The 23,407-nt window shown below is 42.9% G+C and overlaps 1 protein-coding gene across 1 annotated transcript in view; it reads right to left on the bottom strand.

Annotated features, from left to right (window-relative positions):
• Positions 1-23,407, bottom strand: part of LOC124795517 — a 325,898-nt gene that overhangs the window by 115,718 nt on the left and 186,773 nt on the right. The window contains exon 3 of the mRNA XM_047259581.1: positions 7,023-7,343. Coding sequence (XP_047115537.1) covers positions 7,023-7,343 — 321 coding nt within the window. The remainder of the gene's footprint in view (positions 1-7,022; positions 7,344-23,407) is intronic.

The following is a 23,407-nucleotide window of genomic DNA, read 5'->3' as shown; positions in this document are numbered from 1 at the left end:
AACCGCTCGGCCACACCGGCCGGCTTTTTCGTGAAGTTGCCGCTCCTGTTGTGGTGTCCTCCTTGTCAGCGTACTATTGGCTGACGTCGTCTCACAGCCCTCTCCGCACTTACGTTCTTGATCTTCGTGCCGGCGTTTGTCGCTACGCCGGAACAGATATTAAAACAGTTTGTTGTTAAACAAGCAATAGGCCATTAAAGAGGTCAATAGCTTAGAGAACACCTCATTGTGTTGGTTTACTGTAACACAGGAGAAAAAATTTTACGTATATTTCCATGCTAACAAATTCGCTTTTCACTAGATAGCAATGACTTTTTAGAAATCACACTATTGCATTGAATATAAAAAGTAAGTAAAAACTGTAGCTCCAGCTATACTGCCGTAGGTAAGGAAGTTCCGTGTGTTAACTATGTGACAAAAGTATTCTCACTGTAGTGTGCTATTATTTACCAAGCTCTCGTTTCGATATCTGGAACGATTTAGGTGATATTAGGTATATTATGAATATTTCATTCTGGTGCGCGTGAGGTCGTAAGTCAACGCCCCACATGAATTCCATTTTCTCGAGACAGGAGATAGATAGAGACCTCCTCTCAAGTCTAAAGAAAAATTCAATACCATAACTAAATTTAATTTGCAGCAACATATGGTGTAATACGCATCAAACGCAAAATAATAGTGACCTATATTCTCCATTGCAAACTTTTCCGAATTTCTCGCAGCGTCTTACTTAAATTCGAAAATCACGGTTAGTACGACAATTAGTTAGATAATGGGCGCTTTACCATGAAGCTGACCTATAAAGATACATGAAACGTAAAAGTCGTTTTCTTGTGAATATTTTCTGTAAAATCATGTGAGAAAGACCACAGAGCTAACGCAGCGTGCATGACGTTCACTCGTGATGGCTGCGTCTTGGCAGTGTTCTCTGAGTGCGCCTTCAGCTGCAATGGACTGCGCGGCGAGACGGCAGGCGGACTACCGGCTTTCTTTCTGTTCTTACACTTAGAAAGCTAGTGCAAAACGGGCTCTAATTAAATTTTTGGTTTTTGGTCACATAGCCGCGTTTGCACGTGGGGTACTCAGTTGCAAGTAATTGGTGCTTCAAGTTCTAAACAATTACTCCAAATGAAATTATTTATCTACGAGTGTAATAACTGGCTTTCAACTGTTTCGTTGAGCTAACGACGAATCATGAGTGAGGAAACGTTACAGTGCCGTTTTGATGAGAATGCCACGCTTTCTAAAATGTCATGAGCGAAGGTCACGCGATTACAGCTGTTACTACCTCTTGAATCAGTGATACAGATCTCAGAAGGTGATGATCTTATCTGAGTGATTCGCCGCATGCTAGAAGTTGCCTCTGCTTCTAGAACTATGTATTGTCGGCACTGCGTCAGACTCTTTTACTGCAAAGAGTTAGAGTTAATTTTTCACGCACTGTAACGAGTGGTTTAGATACTGTTGTCATTGCAGTGTGTCGTACGATATCATATTTTTGGGTAACTCATCAAGCAAAGAAAAAATTTTGCGGGTCGGAAAACGTGAACTGTGCAACATCTTTCAAAAGGCTGTTCAGGTCAGCGTATATACAAATTACTGATTCTCAGTATATTTATTCCCAGATGAAATTTGCCTTCAGGTAATTTATCTCTCTTTCAAAGCATATTCTCAGTTCACGGAATCAACACTAAGAAAAAGCTACGTAGAGACAAACTAACCCATCTTGAGGCATAAAAGTGGTCACATAAATAATAGCTTTGCAGCAATCATAAAACATTCGGCGTAATATTGACGTTTTATTGATAGCAGAATCGATTTTCGATCACTTAGTGATCATCTTCAGTGCTGTGATGTACAAATTAAACTCAGACACTGGTATCAAGTTATCAATAACCAAAACTGAGAAGCTTCTCAGTTTTGGTTATTGATAACTTGATACCAGTGTCTGTGTTTAATTTGTACACCACAGCACTGAAAATGATCACTATGTGATATCTATGATGTTTCGTTGAAAGGTTCGCACGCTGACACTTGTTGAAATCTGCAGCAGTTTGCGGAAGGGTTGCACTTCCGTCGTATTGGACGATTCTCTTCAGTCGTCGTTGGCCCCGTTCTTGCAGGATCTTTTACCGGCCGCAGCGATGTTGGAGATTTGATGTTTTACCGGATTCCTGATATTCACGGTACACTCGTGAAATGGTCGTACGGGGAAATCGCCACTTCATCGCTACCTCGGAGATGCTGTGTTCCATCGTTCGTGTGCCGACTATAACACCACATTCAGACTCACTTAAGTCTTGATAACCTGCCATTGTAGCAGCAGTAAGCGATCTAACAACTGCGCCAGACACTGGTTGTCTTATATGGACGTTGGCGACCTCAGCGCCGTATTCTGCCTGTTTACATATCTCTGTATTTGATTACGCATGACTGTGCGGTAGCGTTCTCGCTTCCCACGCCCGGGTTCCCGGGTTCGATTCCCGGCGGGGTCAGGGATTTTCTCTGCCTCGTGATGACTGGGTGTTGTGTGCTGTCCTTAGGTTAGTTAGGTTTAAGTAGTTCTAAGTTCTAGGGGACTGATGACCATAGAAGTTAAGTCCCATAGTGCTCAGAGCCATTTGAACCATTTGAACCATGACTATACCAGTTTCTTTGGGGCTTCGGTGATATATGCTGGTACCACTACTCGGGCTGTTATTGGTGTTGTTGCTGTGTCTTGTGCCTGCACGCCACATCGATAGGCGACGACATCGGCATGCAGATATTTGTCTAAGTGCAACTTCATTCATCGAGAGCGCAGACTGCAGGGACGCACGGCTCCCGCTTCCTCCTGCGACGGGGTGGTAGTACTGACCATAGGCAACGCCAGGACACGTTCTCAGCAAGTTCCTCGCTGCGCACTATCGTGCCACCTCGCGCTTTCATACAATCCAGACTCAGCACTGTCGTTGCTAGGTAGCGCCATGAAGAAGACGCAGTGACTGCAGAACACTCGCCAATACATGGCTGGTAATTGAATGATGTTTCATTATCTCCAGACGCTCTGCAGGATCATTCACCCTTGTTCTCGACTCGACCTCCTGATAAGAAAGCGACACCGGCTCGGGTCGTAACATCAGTAGCTCTAAAACAGGCTATCAGAACTTGAGACGAGTTCGACGATCGCGTCTATGTTTGTTGTGCGCCCGGTGGAGGGGACATTGAATAAATGTGAAAGGTCATTGAAAACTTTGCCTCTAACCGAAATTGTGAAAAGCGTAGCATATTTGTGTGTGCGCGCATATAGAAGATATACCCTTGTGAAATCTGTTGGATCTTTTGAAAACATTAACAGAGAACTGTTTTGTATTATTACTTATTTCCAACGAGCCCAAATGAACTATCTCTGACATTAAACTCTGCTAAATGGGAGTAACTCCGAGAATATGGACTTCGGGATGTTATGTCAAACCACACAAATGATAATTTTCACATATTCGCGTTTAGAATATATAGACGAACAAATAGTATAGAAAATATGTTGCACTGTTATCGGAGGAGAATCCGGAGAATGTGACAGATTAAAACTTAGTTCTTGGCCACGGAACGTCTTCGGATGGCTCAGTGCGTAGAATATTATCTTCTGCCGCACAATAAATTCAGGAGTCCACTAATACCTAAATCAGAAGCTGAATTCAGTGACCCTAGCTAAAAGAATTACTTTGCGTGTTGTGATGTTCATGTCCCAATCTCTCTTTATGTACAGATATGTTTGTATGGGGTTGTTGTGCGTTTTTGGAATTTTATATGGCGACAAATCCTCAAGATCTTTGATACAAACCTATAGGTTTATGTGCTGCACATCAGTTTTGTTGAACCAAAGCCATACAGCAGTACCCAAAGACTGTTCGCAAATCCCCGTTAGGTGGTAAATTAATAGAAAAGTTGACATTTCAAACACAGTTGTGTTAACTAGGGCAATCTTTTGTACAGAAGTCGATGAGGTCTCTTAACCACATATTCACAATTATTTTGCAAGTGGCTCATTTACGTACCCAGATGTGCTGGAACGAGGTTGCTTCTGTTATGGTGTATTTTGACTCGTATCCATCCTGTTCATTATGATACACGTTGTATTTGGAGTTTGTGTTCACGGACGATTAAAGTAACTCGATGGTCAATACTAACTCTTCGGCGATCGGCGGTAATTCGTTTTTTTGTCATGCAAAATTTGAGGCTATACTGAACCGGCGCAGAACGCCGTTCAGCTCTCATTTACTTATTAACTAGAACAGACATCAGGACGAACACTAACTCAACAAATATGTTGTACTTTTAGTTACATTTCACTAGCAGTACTGTGTAGTAGAGAATGGTAAGCTACAGGTTATCATACGTTTTCAATGTCGCATCTACAAGTCAACTGCCAGTGCTCGACAAATACTGTCGTTTCACAATGATCGTTAACAGTTATGAAAAGATAGCCAGTTAACTAAGAAGCTAAGATGGTACAATATTACTTCTAAAAATAAAAGACGTACATTAACCAAATAGTTTCTCCAAAATTGACTGAGAACAGTCAAAGCATTAGAATAATATGCAAAGTGAGAAGTAATTGTTTTCTTTCTTCCCTTCGAAGATAACAATGTCTAATAGGAGTGGATTTCACAGAGTAAGTTACACATTATTGTGGCTCTCCAAGTAACTTTTATTGAATACTACACTACATTAAAAAGTGATGCGGATTTTTCTACGTGGTCGCCAAGTCTGCGCACACAGCAGTCTACATCTAAATCTACATGGATACTCTGTAAATCACATTTAAATGCTTCGCAGAGGGTTCATCGAGCCACCTTCACAATTCTCTATTATTCCAATCTCATATAGCGCGCGGAAAGAATGAACACCTGTATTTTTCCGTACGAGCTCTGATTTCCCTTATTTTATCTTGGTGATCGTTCCGCCCTATGTAGGTCGGTGTCAACAAAATATTTTCGCATTCGGAGGAGAAAGTTGGTGATTGGAATTTCGTGGGAAGATTCCGTCGCAATGAGAAACGCCTTTCTCATAATGATTTCCATCTCAAATCCTGTATCATTTCTGTAACACTCTCTCCTATATTTCGCGATAATACAAAACGTGCTGCCTTCCTTTGAACTTTTTCAATGTTCTCCGTCAGTCCTACCTGGTAAGGATCCCACACCGCGCAGCAGTATTCTAAAAGACGACGGACAAGCGTAGTGTAGGCAATCTCCTTAGTAGGTCTGTTACATTTTCTAAGTGTCCTGCCAATAAAACGCAGCCTTTGGTTAGCCTTCCCCACAACATTTTCTATGTGCTCTTTCCAATTTAAGTTGTTCGTAATTGCAATACCTAGGTATATAGTTGAATTTACGGCCTTTAGATTAGACTGATTTATCGTGTAACCGAAGTTTAACGACTTCCTTTTCGCACTCATGTAGATCACCTCATACTTTTCTTTATTTAGGGTCAACTGCCACTTTTCGCACCACTCATATATTTTTTCTATATCGTTTTGGAGTCTGTTTTGATCTTCTGATGACTTTATTAGTCGATAAACGACAGCGTCATCTGCAAACAACCTCAGATGGCTGCTCAGATTGTCTCCCAAATCGTTTAAATAGATAAGGAACAGCAAAGGGTCTATAACACTACCTTGAGGAACGCCTGAAATCACTTCTGTTTCACTCGATGGCTTTCCGTCAATTACTACGAACTGTGACCTCTCTGACAGGAAATCGCAAATCCAGTCACATAACTGAGATGATATTCCATAAGCAAGCAGTTTCACTACGAGCCGCTTGTGTGGCACAGTGTCAAAAGCCTTCCGGAAATCCAGGAATACGGAATCAATCTGAAATCCCTTGCCAATAGCACTGAGCACTTCATGTGAATAAAGAGCTAGTTGTGTTTCACCGGAACGATGTTTTCAAAATGGTTCAAATGGCTTTGAGCACTATGGGACTTAACATCTTAGGTCATCAGTCCCCTAGAACTTAGAGCTACTTAAACCTAACTAACCTAAGGACATGACACACATCCATGCCCGAGGCAGGATTCGAACCTGCGACCGTAGCAATCGCACGGTTCCTAACTGAAGAGCCGGCGAACGATGTTTTCCAATCCCATGTTGACTGTGTGTCAATAGACCGTTTCCTTCAAGGTAATTCATAACGTTCGAACACAATATATGTTCTAAAATCCTCCTTCTTATCGACGTTAACAATAGGGGCCTGTCATTTAGTGGATTACTCCTACTACCTTCCTTGAATATTGGTGTGACTCGTGCAACTTTCCAATCTTTGGGTACGGATCTTTAGTCGAGCGAACGGTTGTATGTGATTGTTAAGTACAGAGCTAATGCTTCAGCATACCCCGAAAGGAACCTAATTGGTATCCAATCTGGACCAGAAGACTTGATTTTATTATGTGACTTTTGCTTCACTACTCCGAGGTTATTTAATTCTACCTTACTCATGTTGGCAGCTGTTCTCGATTCGAATTCTGGAAAGTTTCACCAATCGTTCAGTTCCTCGACGATTGAAATCTGCTCCTCGGTTATGGAGCAGTGCTAGAACCGATGTCTAAACGTTTTCATCGTTGGAAAAACTCCCCCCCCCCCCCCCCCACTGCCAACCAAATGTCCTTTCAGCTTGCCGGAAATGTGCTAATCGCAAGGTGCAAGATCTCGATCTACCGATTAGCATCAATGATTCGTAGACATGTAGGGATGTCCGGGTTGATACACCAAGAAATCTAGCAACTTGATTCGTAGTGTTGTCAAGGGGTGATAGTGTCTTCCACTGTCACACATCTCCATATCAACAAAGGTTACTGCGCTGATTTAGCACGACCATCTGGCAGATACAGCCACCTCCCTGTCTTGACTTGCGTGAGCGGTGAAGGATCGCAGGTGTGTACCGTCTACAGTTTCCCAAAGCGACCAGTGTGTTCTTTGAAGGGGGTGAATAATATTTTGCCCGTCGAGCCTATCTGTAGAGGGAGCCTCGCTGGCGTACCATGGCAACGGCATTGTCGGCGGCGGAGCGGTAGTACTCGCGGTACCAGGCGCTGTTGTCGGCGACGAAGAAGGTCTCCGCGAGGGCGCCGGCGACGCGCTGCCGGAAGCGCTGGGGGCGGCGGCGCTTCATGGCCAGCGCGAGCCCGTGCAGGCGCGCAAGCTGGCGCAGAGCGGCGCCGCAGTGCGCGGCGTCCAGGCCGCGGCGCCGGTCCGCCATGCGGAAGCCGCGCTCCGCCAGGTCCTCCAGCACCAGCAGGTCCCCTCGCGCCAGCAGGCAGCGCGCCACGCCGCGCCACGCGCCGCCGCCGCCCGCCTCGCGCTGCAACAACACCACCACCAGCACCGTCTGACGCCGCCCCACTGACAGCAGTTCTGCCGCCAAACACGCAAGCAACAAGGTGCATTCAAAATCGCTCCATGTGTCCTTAAAGTCCTATCCACTGGCCACAACATACACTACTGGCCATTAAAATTGTTACACCAAGAAGCAATGCAGATGATAAACGGGTATTCATTGGACAAATATATTATACTAGAACCCACATGTGATTACATTTTCACGCAATTTGGGTGCATAGATCCTAAGAAATCAGTACCCAGAACAACCACCTCTGGCCGTAATGACGGCCTTGATACGCCTGGGCATTGACTAAAAAACAGAGCTTGGATGGTGTGTACACGTACGGCTGCCCATGCAGCTTCAACACGATACCACAGTTCATCAACAGTAGCGACTGGCGTATTGTGACGAGACAGTTGCTCGGCCACCATTGAACAGACGTTTTCAATTGGTGAGAGATCTGGAGAATGTGCTGGCCAGGGCAGCAGTCGAACATTTTCTATATCCAGAAAGGCCCGTACAGGACCTGCAACGTGCGGTCGTGCATTATCCTGCTGAAATGCAGGGTTTCACAGGGATCGAACGAAGGGGAGAACCACGGGTCGTAACACACCTGAAATGTAACGTCCACTGTTCAAAGTGCCGTCAATGCGAACAAGAGGTGACCGAGACGTGTAACCAGTGGCACCCCATACCATCACGCCGGGTGATACGCCAGTATTGCGATGACGAATACACGCTTCCAATGTGCGTCCACCGCGATGTCGCCAAACATGGATGCGACCATCATGATGCTGTAAACAGAACCTGGATTCATCCGAAAAAATGACGTTTTGCCATTCGTGCACCCAGGTTGGTCGTTGAGTACACCATCGCAGGCGCTCCTGTCTGTGATGCACCGGCAAGGGTAACCGCAGCCATGGTCTCCGAGCTGATAGTCCATGCTACTGCAAACGTCGTCGAACAGTTCGTGCAGATGGTTGTTGTCTTGTAAACGTCCCCATCTCTTGACTCAGGGATCGAGACGTGGCTCCACGATTCGTTACAGCCATGCAGATAAGATGCCTGTCATCTCGACTGCTAGTGATACGAGGCCGTTGGGATCCAGCACGGCGTTCCGTATTAGCCTCCTGAACCCACCGATTCCATATTCCGCTAACAGTCGTTGGATCTCGACCAAAGCGAGCAGTAATGTCGCGATACGATGAACCGCAATCGCCATAGGCTACAATCCGACCTTTATCAAAGTCGGAAACGTGATGGTACGCATGTCTCCTCCTTCCACGAGGCATCACAACAACGTTTCACCAGGCAGCGCCGCTCAACTGCTGTTTGTGTATGTGAAATCGGTTGGAAACTTTCATGTCACCACGTTGTAGGTGTCGCCACCGGCGCCAACCTTGTGTGAATGCTCTGAAAAGCCAATCAATTGCGTATCACAGCATCTTTTTCCTGGCGGTTAAATTTCGCGTCTACAGCACGTCATTTTCGTGCTGTAGAAATTTTAATGGCCAGTAGTGTACATGGTCAGTAAAGCTTATAATATTATTTATCACGTACAGTGGAGGTTTCTGAGACATATTGAGTCTAACCTTTACCTCCGTGACCGATGTAGGCCGAGGCAATGAATTAAAACTTTCATCAGCACTGGAATTCTAACTCAGTTTCATCTTTACTAAGGAAAACGCGCTAGCACTTACGCCGCTTTAATAGTGCAGCTACCACCGCTGCCTGAACTACATTAGAGTGAGGAGGGATACGTACTAGCTGTACGAGCTGCCGTGCCACTGTGGCGTAATGGGTAATGCATCTGCCTCATGAAGCAGGAATCTGGTTTCGAATCCGATTGCTGATAAAAAGTTTTGATTCATTGCTTCAGCCTACACCATTATCGTAGATAAAGGTGAAACTCAGTATGACTTACGGACATTAACTGCATGTGATAAATACTGGGTGATGCAGATAAAAGTAGCCCATGTAAGTACAAAGGAAATGCAGTAAAATTACAGAAATGAAGAACTGAAATCGACGTACCATTAAAAATACAGTGAAAAAATGTATAGAAGATACTGAAAGTGACCCCCTGCAACATCTGTGCACGTCTAAACATACTCAGGTACACCCGGCATAAAGTTCGGATATCGACGGCAACAATTTCACGGCTGGTATCGCCTTTAGATTTCTGTATTGTGTGTGGAATTGCCGCCCGTTGTGGCCGAGCGGTTCTAGGCGCTTCTGTCTGGAACCACGCGACGCTACGGTCGCAAGTTCGAATCCTGCCTCGGGCATGGATGTGTGTGATGTCCTTAGGTTAGTTAGGTTTAAGTAGTTCTAAGTTCTAGGGGACTGATGACCTCAGCAGTTAAGTCCCATAGTGCTCAGAACCATTTAATCTAACTTTCAACATTTAATGTGAAAATTCGTAAGTAAAAATGAATATTCAATAAATTAATAACTTGTATTTCACTGAGTTTCATTTCGGTTTATTCACTGCGCAATACGGCATGCGACTAACAATCATACGGCACTGCGGAGAGACTTTTTGAACACCCCGTATAAGTGCGCCAATTTTTATACGGATTCTGTATTGCTCTCTTTCCTGGTAGTCATCTGTCCGGATAGATGACCTCCAAAATTCCACGAGTTTCCTTAATCGATCTCATATATGCTTCAACAATTTTAATTATTTCTTCTACTGAGAAAGTCATTTTGCAGACCGCAAAGAGAAATGTCTACCTTCACTGATGAAACAAACTGAAAAGCTGACAGAAGAATGCTAACAATCGGTTAGCGAATAAAACTGTCCATTTAGTTAGCTGTTTATACTCTGTTTCAGAAATAGAAATGTTGCATTCGCATTCAAAGGGGAGGCAAGCTACATTCGACTGCGCCGTTCTTGTATTATCTGCGCCTGATGTACAGGCAGTTGTTGTTGTTGTGGTCTTCAGTCATGAGTCTGGTCTGAGGCAGCTCTCCATGCTACTCTATCCTGTGCAAGCTGCTTCATCTCCCAGTACGTACTGCAGCCTACATCCTTCTGAACCTGCTTAGTGTATTCATCTCTTAGTCTCCCTCTACGATTTTTACCCTCCACGATGCCCTCCAATACTAAATTGGTGATCCCTTGATGCCTCAGAACATGTCCTACCAACCGATCCTTTCTTCTAGTCAAGTTGTGCCACAAACTCCTCTTCTCCCCAATTCCATTTAGTACCTCCTCATTAGTTATGTGATCTACCCATCTAATCTTCAGCATTCTTCTGTAGCACCACATTTCGAAAGCTTCTATTCTCTTCTTGTCCAAACTATTTATCGTCCATGTTTCACTTCCATACATGGCTACACTCCATACAAATACTTACAGAAACGACTTCCTGACACTTAAATCTATACTCGACGATAACAAATTCCTCTTCTTCAGAAACACTTTCCTTGCCATTGCCAGTCTACATTTCACACCCTCTCTACTTCGACCATCATCAGTTATTTTGCTCCCCAAATAGCAAAACTCCTTTACTACTTTAAGTGTCTCATTTCCTAATCTAATTCTCTCAGCATCACCTGAATTAATTCGACTACATTCCATTATCCTCGTTTTGCTTTTGTTGATGTTCATCTTATATCCTCCTTTCAAGACACTGTCCACTCCCTTAAACTGCTCTTCCAAGTCCTTTACTGTCTCTGACAGAATTACAATGTCATCGGCGAACCTTAAAGTTTTTATTTCTTCTCCATGGATTTTAATACCTACTTCGAATTTTTCTTTTGTTTCCTTTACTGCTTGCTCAATATACAGATTGAATAACATTGCCTTTAACTCCCTGTATTTTACCCCTGCCACCTTCAGAATTTCAAAGAGAGTATTCCAGTCAACTATGTCAAAAACTTTCTCTAAGTATACAAATGCTAGAAACGTAGGTTTGCCTTTTCTTAATCTAGCTTCTAAGATAAGCCGTAGGGTCAGTATTGCTTCACGTGTTCCAACATTTCTACGGAATCCAAACTGATTTTCCGCGAGGTCGGCTTCTACCAGTTTTTCCATTGGTCTGTAAAGAATTCGCGTTAGTATTTTGCAGCCGTGGCTTATTAAACTGATAGTTCGGTAATTTTCACATCTGTCAACACCTGCTTTCTTCGGGATTGGAATTATTATATTATTCTTGAAGTCTGAGGGTATTTCGTCTGTCTCATACATTTTGATCACCAGATGGTAGAGATTTGTTAGGACTGGCTCTCCCAAGGCTGTCAGTAGTTCTAATGGAATGTTGTCTACTCCCGGGGCCTTGTTTCGACTTAGGTCTTCCTGTCGATCTCATTTTTGAGACGTCTGTATTCCTTGTTTCTTGCTTCATTTACTACATTTTTATATTTTCTCCTTTCATCAATTAAATTCAATATTTCTTCTGTTACCCAAGGATTTCTACTAGCTCTCGTTTTTTTACCTACTTGATCCTCTACTGCCTTCACTACTTCATCCCTCAAAGCTACCCATTCTTCTTCTACTGTGTCTCTTTCCCCCATTCTTGTCAATTGTTCCCTAATGCTCTCCCTGAAGGTCTCTACAACCTCTGGTTCTTTCAGTTTATCCATGTCCCATCTCCTCAAATCCCACCTTTTTGCAATTTCTTCAGTACAGGCAGGATTAACACCATTTAGCTCACTGCTAGGGTGCTATCCAAATACTGGAGAGCCTCGGTGATACAGATTCAAATTTAGAAGAGCTAACGGCCTTTCATATAACTTACAAGGGAAACTCCCCATCGCATCCCCTTCAGATTTCGTGGTAAGATGGCCCAGTGGATAGCCTGTAAAAACTGAACACAGACCAAGCATGAAAACAGGAAGATGATGTAATGGACTGTGAAACAATAAGCAACATAGAAACACAGAACGGTCCAAGAAAAAGAAGTGCAATGAAGATCAGCCTGCATCAGCACCGGCGTCGTGGGTGCGTCGTCACAGTGTTGGACTGCCACGCGAGCGAGCTGCGTGCAAAACTTCTTCGTGCCATTTACTTTACTTTTTTTTCACAACATTATGGACTGTCCGCCCGGTTACTGAAATGTTTGTTCCTTTTCTGTAGTGTTAGCAGTTGTCATACTATACATTGGTTTTAGAATATAAAATATGTGATAAGAATACGTTACCGTCCCAAGTAAATGTGATTAATAGTGCGAGCAGGCGAGATACCACAAAGACGTCTCATAGAAATGAAAGCAACAAATGAACGCGTGTGAATTACGCCACAACAAAGGAATTCAAGAGTCAAGCTTTACAAAACGGAACGCAACTTTAAAAACGTTGAAAACATATGTTTTAACAGAGCACAGAGGAACTATGTAATTGTGAAACTGTTGCGTTCATTTGCTGCAAATTATGTGACATACTATCGTGTTTTCATCATTTTCTTGGGAGTGATCAAATTCACATTCAACTACAACAAGCAAGGTGGTATACCTCACTCACTAACCAGTCTTACAGATTAGGTGCGTCGATAAGGGATTCCTATCATATGACGCACGTGCTGTCACTAACGCCTTGTTTCCGGTGGAGGATTCGGCTGAGTTGTTGCCTTGTCATCAAACGTTTGCGGTTACCGTTCAAAGGCCACATCCTTTCGACTGCTAATAGAGTAGTTCCGCAGAATCAACGGTCAATATAAGTCCATACCTTATACCTCGCTGTTGCAAACGGACGTTACACCACCATATAGACACAAATTTTAATAAAGCGAAAAGCGGGAAAAATAGTTGGCACGAGGGAGGTTTGAACACGTGTCGCCCACTTATCAGTCCAACCCCGAAACCACTTTACCACGACGCCACGTGCCTCAGCGTCTCCTCTAAATTACTCTTCTACACCTTGAACCTTTCACTGACTGTTTTTCTTTTTTTCACAGTGCAGTACACCTTATTCCTGTTTTCATGTTGGATCTGCATTCAGTTTTTACGGGCTATCCTTGTGTCCACTTACCATTATATCTGAGGGAGGTGCTACAGGGAGTTTCCCTTGTTAGTAAGCAGGAGACGTAGATTCGAATCCCGATGATGGTTCAAATTTTGATTCATTGTTTCGGCCTACATTATTATTGTTTATAAAACTGTGGGAAACTGTCAACTAACTGTGAAGGTTCAATCAGTGGGGTGTTATCCGGAAGGCGTGTGCCAACGCAGTACCTATCAGTAATTGATTAAAGAGGAACGAAAGAAACATGTTTCCTCGGCCACCCTGACTAAAATACCTCCATGGCTAATGATCCCTTGTGGAAGAGAACGTTCTGTGTATTGTACAGAAGCTTGGTGCAACTGGAAAGCGGCTAAGTGCTCACTTTGAAGAACCTAGGAAACACTGCACCCAGTAAAGCTGACCTGTGCACGGGAATGTGTTCTAAAAAGCTGTGAGGCACTTACAAGGGGACGTGCCTACTCTTCATTACTGATTTCTTCCAAATTTATGGTTTTACAGGACTTGGTCAGATAAAAAATGACAGAATTTACGAGTTACAGATGGCAAACCATCTACAAAGAAAGCAATCTTGGAGCTGGTCGGGTGAGATATTAGACATTTATAGTAGCGTTGTCTCAACGTAGCGGTTGGCGCAATAGAAAGAGTACAGAGCTTTAAAATGAGTGTCGTGGTTCAATCATGACGAGGACAGTTTTTTAATAGAAATAGTACAGTGCTGTAATAAGAGTGTGGGGTTCAATCATGGCGGGGAAATTTTTGTGTTTTTCTATATTTTCTATTTTTACGATACTTACACTGCAAATAACCGTGATAGTGTTCAGTATATTGTGTTTATTAATTTGTTCACAAAAGGCCTAAAAAGGAAAGGCAAGAAAATTTGGGATTGCAAATAATTTCTAAGAAAGGATTGTACCAACAGTGTTCTCGAGGACACTGCAAATAATTATTCAAGGAAGAATTGTAACCGTAAAGGACTTCCGTTTGTGGAACTTTGACCTTCGAGCAGCCCCAAGTGATAGTAAGTTCCCTGTTTTTTATGTGTAAATCATCAACTGTAAAATAACAAAAGAATCTAATTTTATAAACGGAGTTCAAGGGTACACCCTTTGATTCCATCCCGGAAATTAATTTACAGTCGCAAATTTTTATTTACTTCCTGATTTCATACTCATAGTATAATATCAATAAATACAACATATTGAGCATTACCTCGTCTTATTTGTAGTATAAGTAACTTAAAAACTGAAAACAAAAAATGATTTCTACACTTTGTGATAAAAAGTATCCGGACACCCCCAAAAACATACGTTTTTCATATTAGGTGCATTGTGCTGCCACCTACTGACAGGTACCTCATATCAGTGACGTCAGTAGTCAATAGATATCGTGAAAGAGCAGAATAGGGCACTCCGCGGAACTCACAGACTTCGAACGTGGTCAGATGATTGGGTGTCACTTGTGTCATGTGTCTGTACGCGAGATTCCACACTCTTAAACATCCCTAGGACCATTGTTTCCGATGTGATAGTGAAGTAGAAACTTGAAGAGGCACGTACAGCACAAAAGCGTACAGGCTGACCTCATCTGTTGACTGACAGAGACCGCCGACAGTTGAAGAGAGTCGTAATGTGTAACAGGCAGACATCTATCCAGATCATCACACAGGAATTCCAAACTACATCAGGATCCACTGCAAGTACTAGACAGTTAGGCGGGTGGTGATAAAACTTGGATTTAATGGTAGAGTGGCTGCTCATAAGCCACACATCACGCCGGTAAATGCCAAACTAAGCACTGCTTGGTGTAAGGAGCGTAAACATTGGACGACTGAACAGTGGAAAAACGTTGTGCGGAGTGACGAATCGCGATACACAATGTGGCGATCCGATGGCTGGGTGTGAGTTTGGCGAACGCCCGGTGAACGTCATCTGCCAGCGTGTGTAGGGCCAACAGTAAAATTCATGGTCATGTTTTTCATGGAGGGGGCTTGCAACCCTTGTTGTTTTGCGTGGCACTTTCACAGCACAGGCCTACATAGATGTTTTAAGCACCTTTTTGCTTCCCACAGTTGAAGAGCAATTCGGGGATGGCGATTGCATCTTTCAACAAGATCGAGCACGTGTTCATAATGCACGGCCTGTGGCGGAGTGGTTACATGACAGTGACATCCCTGTAATGGAGTGGCCTGCACAGAGTCCTGACCTGAATCCTATAGAACACTTTTGGGATGTATTGGAACGCCGGCTTCGTGCCAGGCCTCACCGACCGACATCGATACCTCTCCTCAATACAGCACTCCGTGAAGAACGGGCAACCATTCCCCAAGAAACCTTCCAGACCTGACTGAACGTATGCCAGCGAAAGTGGAAGCTGTCGTCAAGGCTAAGGGTAGGCAAGCACCATATTGAATTCAGGCATTACCGATGGAGGTAACCACGAACTTGTAAGTCGTTTTCAGCCAAGTGTCCGGATACTTTTGATTTGATCAAATAGTGCACATAGCGACTCGGACTCACAACCCTCGTATTAACGTTCTGTATTCTTGTTGCTGAGCCAACCGATGGTTCAAATGATAAAAGAGAACGTAACTGCCCTATGTATCACCCGACCCGCACCAGAAATCATTTTTTTTGTCCACTTATTAGAGTAGTTATGAAAGCATAGCGGCTCCAGGCACATTGAGGCTATTTGTCAACACGAACACTCGTACATCATTAGCTGCAACGTGTTCTATTTAGAGCTTCGTACGTCACTCTGCAAAAACGAAAACCCTACAGGATCACTTTGTTTAAAGTCTGACTAGCTGACTGTTAAGACCCCTATTCCTCAGGAATGGGTTGACGTATCAAGTTGAAATTTATGTCATATTGCTGAGTTCTATGTTTTCTTGACAGTGTAAAAACTTTAAGCTTCTAAGTCAATGCGATCAAAAGATCCGGCCATATACGTCATAAATTTTGATATTCGTTAACACACTCATCAAAATCTATAGATGAAATATTTTTATAGATGTCGGGCCTGGTGTTCTAGCGGTAAAGGACGTGCCTGCGAATCGGGGTCGAATCTCAGTTGGACCACGGATTTTTCAGTCTAGCTTCACTTCTCAGTTACATGAGGAATAACAAGAAACGATATGCGATTCGAATTCCACGTTAAACTGCGGAGAGTCCCGTCCGTTACGTCCCCGTCTACGCCATACTAGTAAGGGCCTCTACTCGTGTCAAGTCATTCCGCTACCTAAAAATTTTGCAGTGACATTCATTCTGCCTCACTTTATTTATCTTTTGACAATACACGTGATTTGTTTGTGAGATAGAAATGTCTGTTCAGTAATCTAAGTCTACTAACTCTTAGTTTGTCCTCAGACTGGTTTTGAACCTTCACAGACACAATTACTCTGACTGTGGCTGTAAAAATCCACTTTGTTCAGAGCATTCCTCTCTGGAACAAAGTACCAGGTATTGTCGAAAATTTCCCTGTTTTGAGTTTAAACCGAACCTCAGTTACTAATATTATGTGAAGGTGACTGCTTTGTTGGATAGACATATATTCAGGGGATAAGACTGTATATTGGCGATTAATAAGTACTGTTGTGGCGTAACAAGCTAGTTACGCCACACTGAGAAGGGAGCCGAAAGGCACGCGTACACACACGCCGACTGGCGTCAAGTCTGGAACAGGATACGTTATGACTGCTATAAAGAAAATACGTAGCTTTGGAATATACTTAACTTTATTCTTTGTTGGTTTACAACGTTCTTCTTGAGACATTTATACGATAACTCTCAAACCAGGTAAGGCTAATGGCGCCTTGCTAGGTCGTAGCCATGGACTTAGCACATGGCTATTCTAACTGTCTCTCGGCAAATGAGAGGAAGGCTTCGTCGCTAGCAATGTCGTCCGTACAACTGGGGCGAGTGCTAGTCCGTATCTCCAGACCTGCCTTGTGGTGGCGCTAGGTCTGCGATCACACAGTGGCGACACGCGGGTCCGACATGTACTAAATGGACCGTGGCCGATTTAAGCTACCACCTAGCAAGTGTGGTGTCTGGCGGTGACACCACAAGTACCATTTAGATTTATGTATAAATCAGACTATATGTGTGTATGTCCAAGATCTCCTCCCAAACCCTTGGATTGACTTAATTCAAATGTGGCACAGAAACAGCAGACCTGACGAGTATCAGCACTGTGTGGTTTATAACCTCCTAGCTCCAATAGGAGCAGAGATTCGCACAATAATGTGTTTTTCTTTGAGCCCCTGGTGTATAGGCTGTCCTGCATGAGAGGCGTTTTGTATGGGAATAGTATCGGCCTGTTGAATGAACCTGCTTTGCAGGACAGCCTCCATATCAGAGGAAAGGGTTTTTTGGGCCTCAACATGTAGACTGCCCTGCATGACAGTCATGTTGTGTTGGAGTGGTAATGGCTTGTTTTGGCGACCTGCTTTGCATGGTGACCTATATTCAGAGGCAAGTAAATGTGTTCCAAGCTTCTGACATGTAGTCTCCCTAGTGTGACAGGTCTATTATGGGAATAATATAGGCCTGCTTTACTGAACTGTATTGCAGGGCTACAAGTGCCAATGAGCATGGCTTTGGACAGTGTAAGATGTATAGAGGGGATGAACAGAACAAGGGGGGGGGGGGGGGAGAAATTAAATGGACAGAGAGTGGGGAGGAGAGGAGATGTGCTAGGCAGTTGAAAGATGTAGTGGGGTAGTGGTCAAGTAGAAAAGAAAGAGGAGGAGGTAGAGATCGAAATGCAGAGGGGGAGGAGAACGTCATCAGAGGGAGGGAGTGGAGAAAACGAACAAAGAAAGATGGAGGAGGAGATAAAGAGACAGAGACTGAAGAGGAGGATATATACTGACAGAGATGGAGGGATGAGGTGGTCATTCAGAGAGAGGAAGAGGTGGACACAGAGGGTGAGAAGACGTGTTTTCAATATATTTGTCGATTGCATATGCGGGTAAAGCTGTAGGGAAAAGATGGTATTCATCCATTTTAATAAATAGTTTCACAGATAGTGGATTTTCCTCGGAAGGTCTTTGAACTATGTTTATCCTAATGACAAATGTGCATTCCGCATGTACTTTGCTATCCGAGTAGTGTATAGTATTTAGTTCATGAATGAGACAATTATAACGAGTCTATACGTAGCCATCATGCACTGCAGGTTAAGGAATATTCCAAATTCAAATGGCTCAGCACTATGGGACTTAACATATGAGGTCATCAGTCCCCTGGACTTAGAACTACTTAAACTTAACTAATCTAAGGACATCACATGCATCCATGCCCGAGGCAGGATTCGAACCTGCAACCACAGAAAATTCCATCCAAGCTCGTCATAGAACAGACAAATCCTCCTGTTCAGGCCCTCCACTCGTCCCCAGACCGGAGGAAAGTGGTGAACTCTGAGACTTGCATCAGTCTCCAGTAAACCGAAAATAGCCTCGGATTTCAGGCACGAGACATCTTTGTTTTGTTACTGGGATATTTACCAATTGGCTACAATATACTGGAGTTAAGTCTCTGTATAAAAAAGAAGATAAACAAATACTGTGAAACTAACATCCAGTTTCACTTTTGTCAGCATTCTCATAATTTTAGAAATGGTAATAGATGTACTTGTACACTGAGGATATAGTTATTTCATTAGAGAATGTAGTACAGGCTACTTGTACAGTCTTTCGTGTGTCAGTGATTTTTGACAGTAAATCACAAAACGTTTTTTAATAAATTAGAATGCTATGGTATAACAGGAAATGCAACATAATGATTCAAACCGTATGTCTACAACTCGAACCATCGAGTGCCAGTGGGAAAGAATCCTCCATTAAGCTATTGGTAATCATCGAAATGAGAACTAATCACATTTGTCCCACTTAGGGACGTTAATTTTTCTTGTTTAAGTTAATAATCTTCCATCAGTAACATCACCAGATGCCAAGTACCGTATGTTTCGTTTGCAAATGGCACAAAATTGAAATATATAACAAATCGAGTACACTTGTAGAAAAATTGGTTAGTGAAATTGTAATTGGCATTAATGCAAGGTGCGTCTGAAAAGTTCGGTGAATGGTCTCATAAAATAAATAAATCAGAATTATAAACAAAATATCTTTACTAGCCTCCAAAATAATCACCATTAGCTACAAAACAGCTCTTATATCGCTTATAAAGATGCTATAAACTGTCAGCAAACGCTTCTTGTGAAATTGCTCGAAGCACTGGAGTCATACGTTTTTGGATATCCCATTTGTTACAGGAGATGAGACCTAGTTCCAGCAATACCATTCAGAGAACAAGCGACAGTCAATAGCATGGTGTACATCGTCTTCCCCGTTTCTCTCGTGTAGAGCTTCGTGATGGATCAAGCATCTTCTGTCGAAAAATGGAATCAACATTGGCTTAACCTTATATTATGTCAACCGACTTTTTCTTGAGAGGCGGGAAAGATAATGAACATTGCACTATTGACTGTCACTCGGTTTCTGGCTCGTACTGCTAGCAACAGGTCTCATCTTCTGTAACGATACGGATACCAAACGACGTTTGACCAAAACTTTGAAAAGACACAGTGTATTCAATTTAGAAGTTGAAAGGTTGCCTCCAAATGTATATACTCTTATATAGAACGTGATAACAGTTAGTAAGAAGAGGCTGATAGTGTAAAAATCCGGGGTTTTCAACTTGATATAACATTCAGTTGACAGGATAAACTCACAGAGCGGTTGAAGCACCTGAATAAATCTTTATTTGTAATGCGGCTGTTGTCAGACATAGGTAATAGAAAACAAATATCTTACATACTTCGCTTGCTTTTTGTTCCATAATGCCATACAGGACCACTTTTTGGGCAACTCATTTAACCGAACCACATTTTCTGTGTGCAAAAGCGTGTAATAGGAATTAGTTAGGTTGTGAACTCAAAGACGTCCTACAGAGGTCTGTTCAAGGAACTGCGGATACTAACCACTGCTTCCCAGTATTCAGGTATTAAGTCCGTAATGCAACTTGTAATAATACATGATCCCTTTTTCAAACCAAAAGCTCAGTTTATGGAATGCATGCTAGAATTACGAATTATCTTCTTAACGAAATAAAGCTATTCATTTTAATCCATACTCATTATTCACTAACACATATTTTCAGCAACACACTAGCAGCTGTATAAAGCTTGACTACTAATAAAGTTAAATTCAAGATGAGCGTGAAGGATTTATTGGCTACTAAAGTGTACTACTCCACTGATGAATTTCTTAGTAGACTAGTTTGATATATGACATAAATAACACAAGGTTTTGTGCAGTTAATACGAATATATTAATTAGAACAAAATACAATAGAATTTGGTTACTATAAAATAAACACACAGAGGTGATGATGTAATTGCTGGTGCTGTGATGCAGTCGAGGGAGCTGCTTCGGCCAATTTCATGGTCACCTTTCAGTAAGTGCCTTAAGAGCGGAAAGGGCTGATGGAGGGATGGAAAAAATGTATTGATCGCTGTCTTTGGGATTGAGGGCGGTGATGTTGGGCTGGGAAGTGCCTGATCGGTAAGGGGAGGGTTTATGATGATTAGGAAACTGGGAGGTGTATGGAGATTTCGGTCTAAGGAGGATCTGAGGGCTAGTATGGATAAAGGTCAGTGTGTAGTTATGAGTTAGGAAGGGTGGCCTGTTGAAATTTGCTTGTAATAGGATGATAGTATTTGAAGAGTGAGTAGGTGAAGGAAATAGGGAAAAGGGGGGGGGGGCGGGGAAATCATGTTGATGTAGGCATGGCAGAAACTGGGGGGTTTAAAAGATTAGAGAGACAATGAAGTTGATTTTCAAATTTCCAGCATTCATAGGGTTTTTGCCGATGTTCTAGAGACTTGTGGGAGAGGGAATTTAATCAGCTGTAGCGAATCCTTGTAGGACGGGGAAGACGAAAATGGAAGCCGTGACATAGTGCATGACCCTTCAGTCAATATTTTATTCCGTCCCTCTTGTCACACATAGGGATTGAGGTCTGAGAACCGCCTGGCCTGAAGAGAAAATAAGTATGAAAAGTCTGAAAGTGAGTTGGGGAACCTTGGTTTAGGATAGGAACGGGAGAAAGCAACCAGAGATGAAATAAATTCATAGTCGGGGAGTTTTTTTTATCAGTAATCAGTTTTCTAACTGGTATAACAACACCCGCCTCGAATTCCTCTCCAGTGCCAATCTCTTCATCTCAGAGTAGCACTAGCAACCTACCTTCTCAATTATTTGATGGGTGTATTCCAATCTCTGTCTTTCTCTACAGTTTTGACCTCTATATCTCCCTCTAGTACCATAGAAGTCATTCCGTGATGTCTTGATATGCGTCTTATCATCCTGTCCCTTCTTCTTGTCAGTGTTTTCCACATTTTCCTTTCCTCGACAATTCTGCGGAGAATCTCCTCATTCCTGGCCTTATCAGTCCGCCTAATTTTGAGCATTCTTCTAGAACACCACATCTCAAATGCTGCCATTCTTTTAGTTCTGGTTTTTCCATAGTTCATGTCTCAAGTTACATACAATGCTGTGCTCCAAACGTACATTCTTAGAAATTTCTTCCTGAAATTAAGACCTGTTTTATCATAGTAGACTTCTCTTGGCCAGGAATGCCATCTTTGCCAGTGCTATTCTCCTTTTTATGACCTAGTTGCTTCGTCTGTCATGAGTTATTTTGCTGCCTAGTTAGCAGATTTACTTAACTTCACCTACTTCGTGATCACCAATTTTGATATTAAGTTTCTCTCTATTCTCATTTCTGCTACTTCTTATTGCTTTCGCCTTTCTTCGATTCACTCTCATTTCGGTTTACTCTCATTAGACTGCTCATTTAATTCATCAGATCCTGTAGTTCTTCTTAACTTTGACTGAGGATAGCAATATCATCAGCGAATCTTAACATTGATATCGTTTCGCCTTGAATTTTAAACCCTCTCTTGAACATTTCTTTTATTCCCCTCATTGCTTCTTCGATATGTAGATTCAACAGTAAGGGCGAAACCCTATATCCCTGTCTTACACTTTTTTAAACTGAGTACCTCATTATCTTCTACTCTTATTGTTCCATTTTGGTTCTTGTATACAGGGTGGTCCATTGATAGTGACCGGGCCAAATATCTCACGAAATAAGCATCAAACGAAAAAACTACAAAGAACGAAAATCGTCTAGCTTGATGGGGGAAACCAGATGGCACCATCGTTGGCCCGCTAGATGGCACTGCCATAGGTCAAACGGATATCAACTGCGTTTTTTTTAAATAGGAGCCCCCATTTTTATAACATATATGTGTAGTACGTAAAGAAATATGAATGTTTTAGTTGGACCACTTTTTTCGCTTTGTGATAGATGGCGCTGTAATAGTCACAAACGTATAAGTACGTGGTATCACGTAACATTCCGCCAGTGGGGACGGTATTTGCTTCGTGATACATTACCCGTATTAGAATGGACCATTTACCAATTATCGTGTTGATGTATGGCTATTGTGCTCAAAAAGCCCAACGGGGGTGTGCTATGTATGCTGCTCGGTATCCTGGACGGCATTATCCAAGTGTCCGGACCGTTCTCCGGATAGTTACGTTGTTTAAGGAAAGAGGAAGTGTTCAGCCATATGTGAAACGTCAACCACGACCTGCAACAAATGATGATGCCCAAGTAAGTGTTTTAGCTGCTGTCTCGGCTAACCCGCGCATCAGCATCAGACAAATTGCGCGAGAATCGGGAATCCGGAAAACGTCGGTGCTGAGAATGCTACATCAACATCGATTGCACCCGTACCATATTTCTGTGCACCAGAAATTGCATGGTGACGACTTCGAACGTCGTGTACAATTCTGCCACTGCGCACAAGATAAATTACGGGACGATGACAGATTTTTTGCACCCGTTCTATTTAGCGACGAAGCGTCATTCACCAACAGCGGTAACGTAAACCAGCATAATATGCACTATTGGGCAACGGAAAATCCACGATAGCTGCGACAAGTGGAACATCAGCGACCTTGGCGGTTTAATGTATGGTGCGGCATTATGGGAGGAAGGATAACT

The sequence above is a fragment of the Schistocerca piceifrons genome, chromosome 4 (assembly GCF_021461385.2).
Source record: "Schistocerca piceifrons isolate TAMUIC-IGC-003096 chromosome 4, iqSchPice1.1, whole genome shotgun sequence".
In the NCBI taxonomy this organism is placed as follows: domain Eukaryota; kingdom Metazoa; phylum Arthropoda; class Insecta; order Orthoptera; family Acrididae; genus Schistocerca; species Schistocerca piceifrons.
This window is presented reverse-complemented; position numbering and strand designations above follow the sequence as displayed.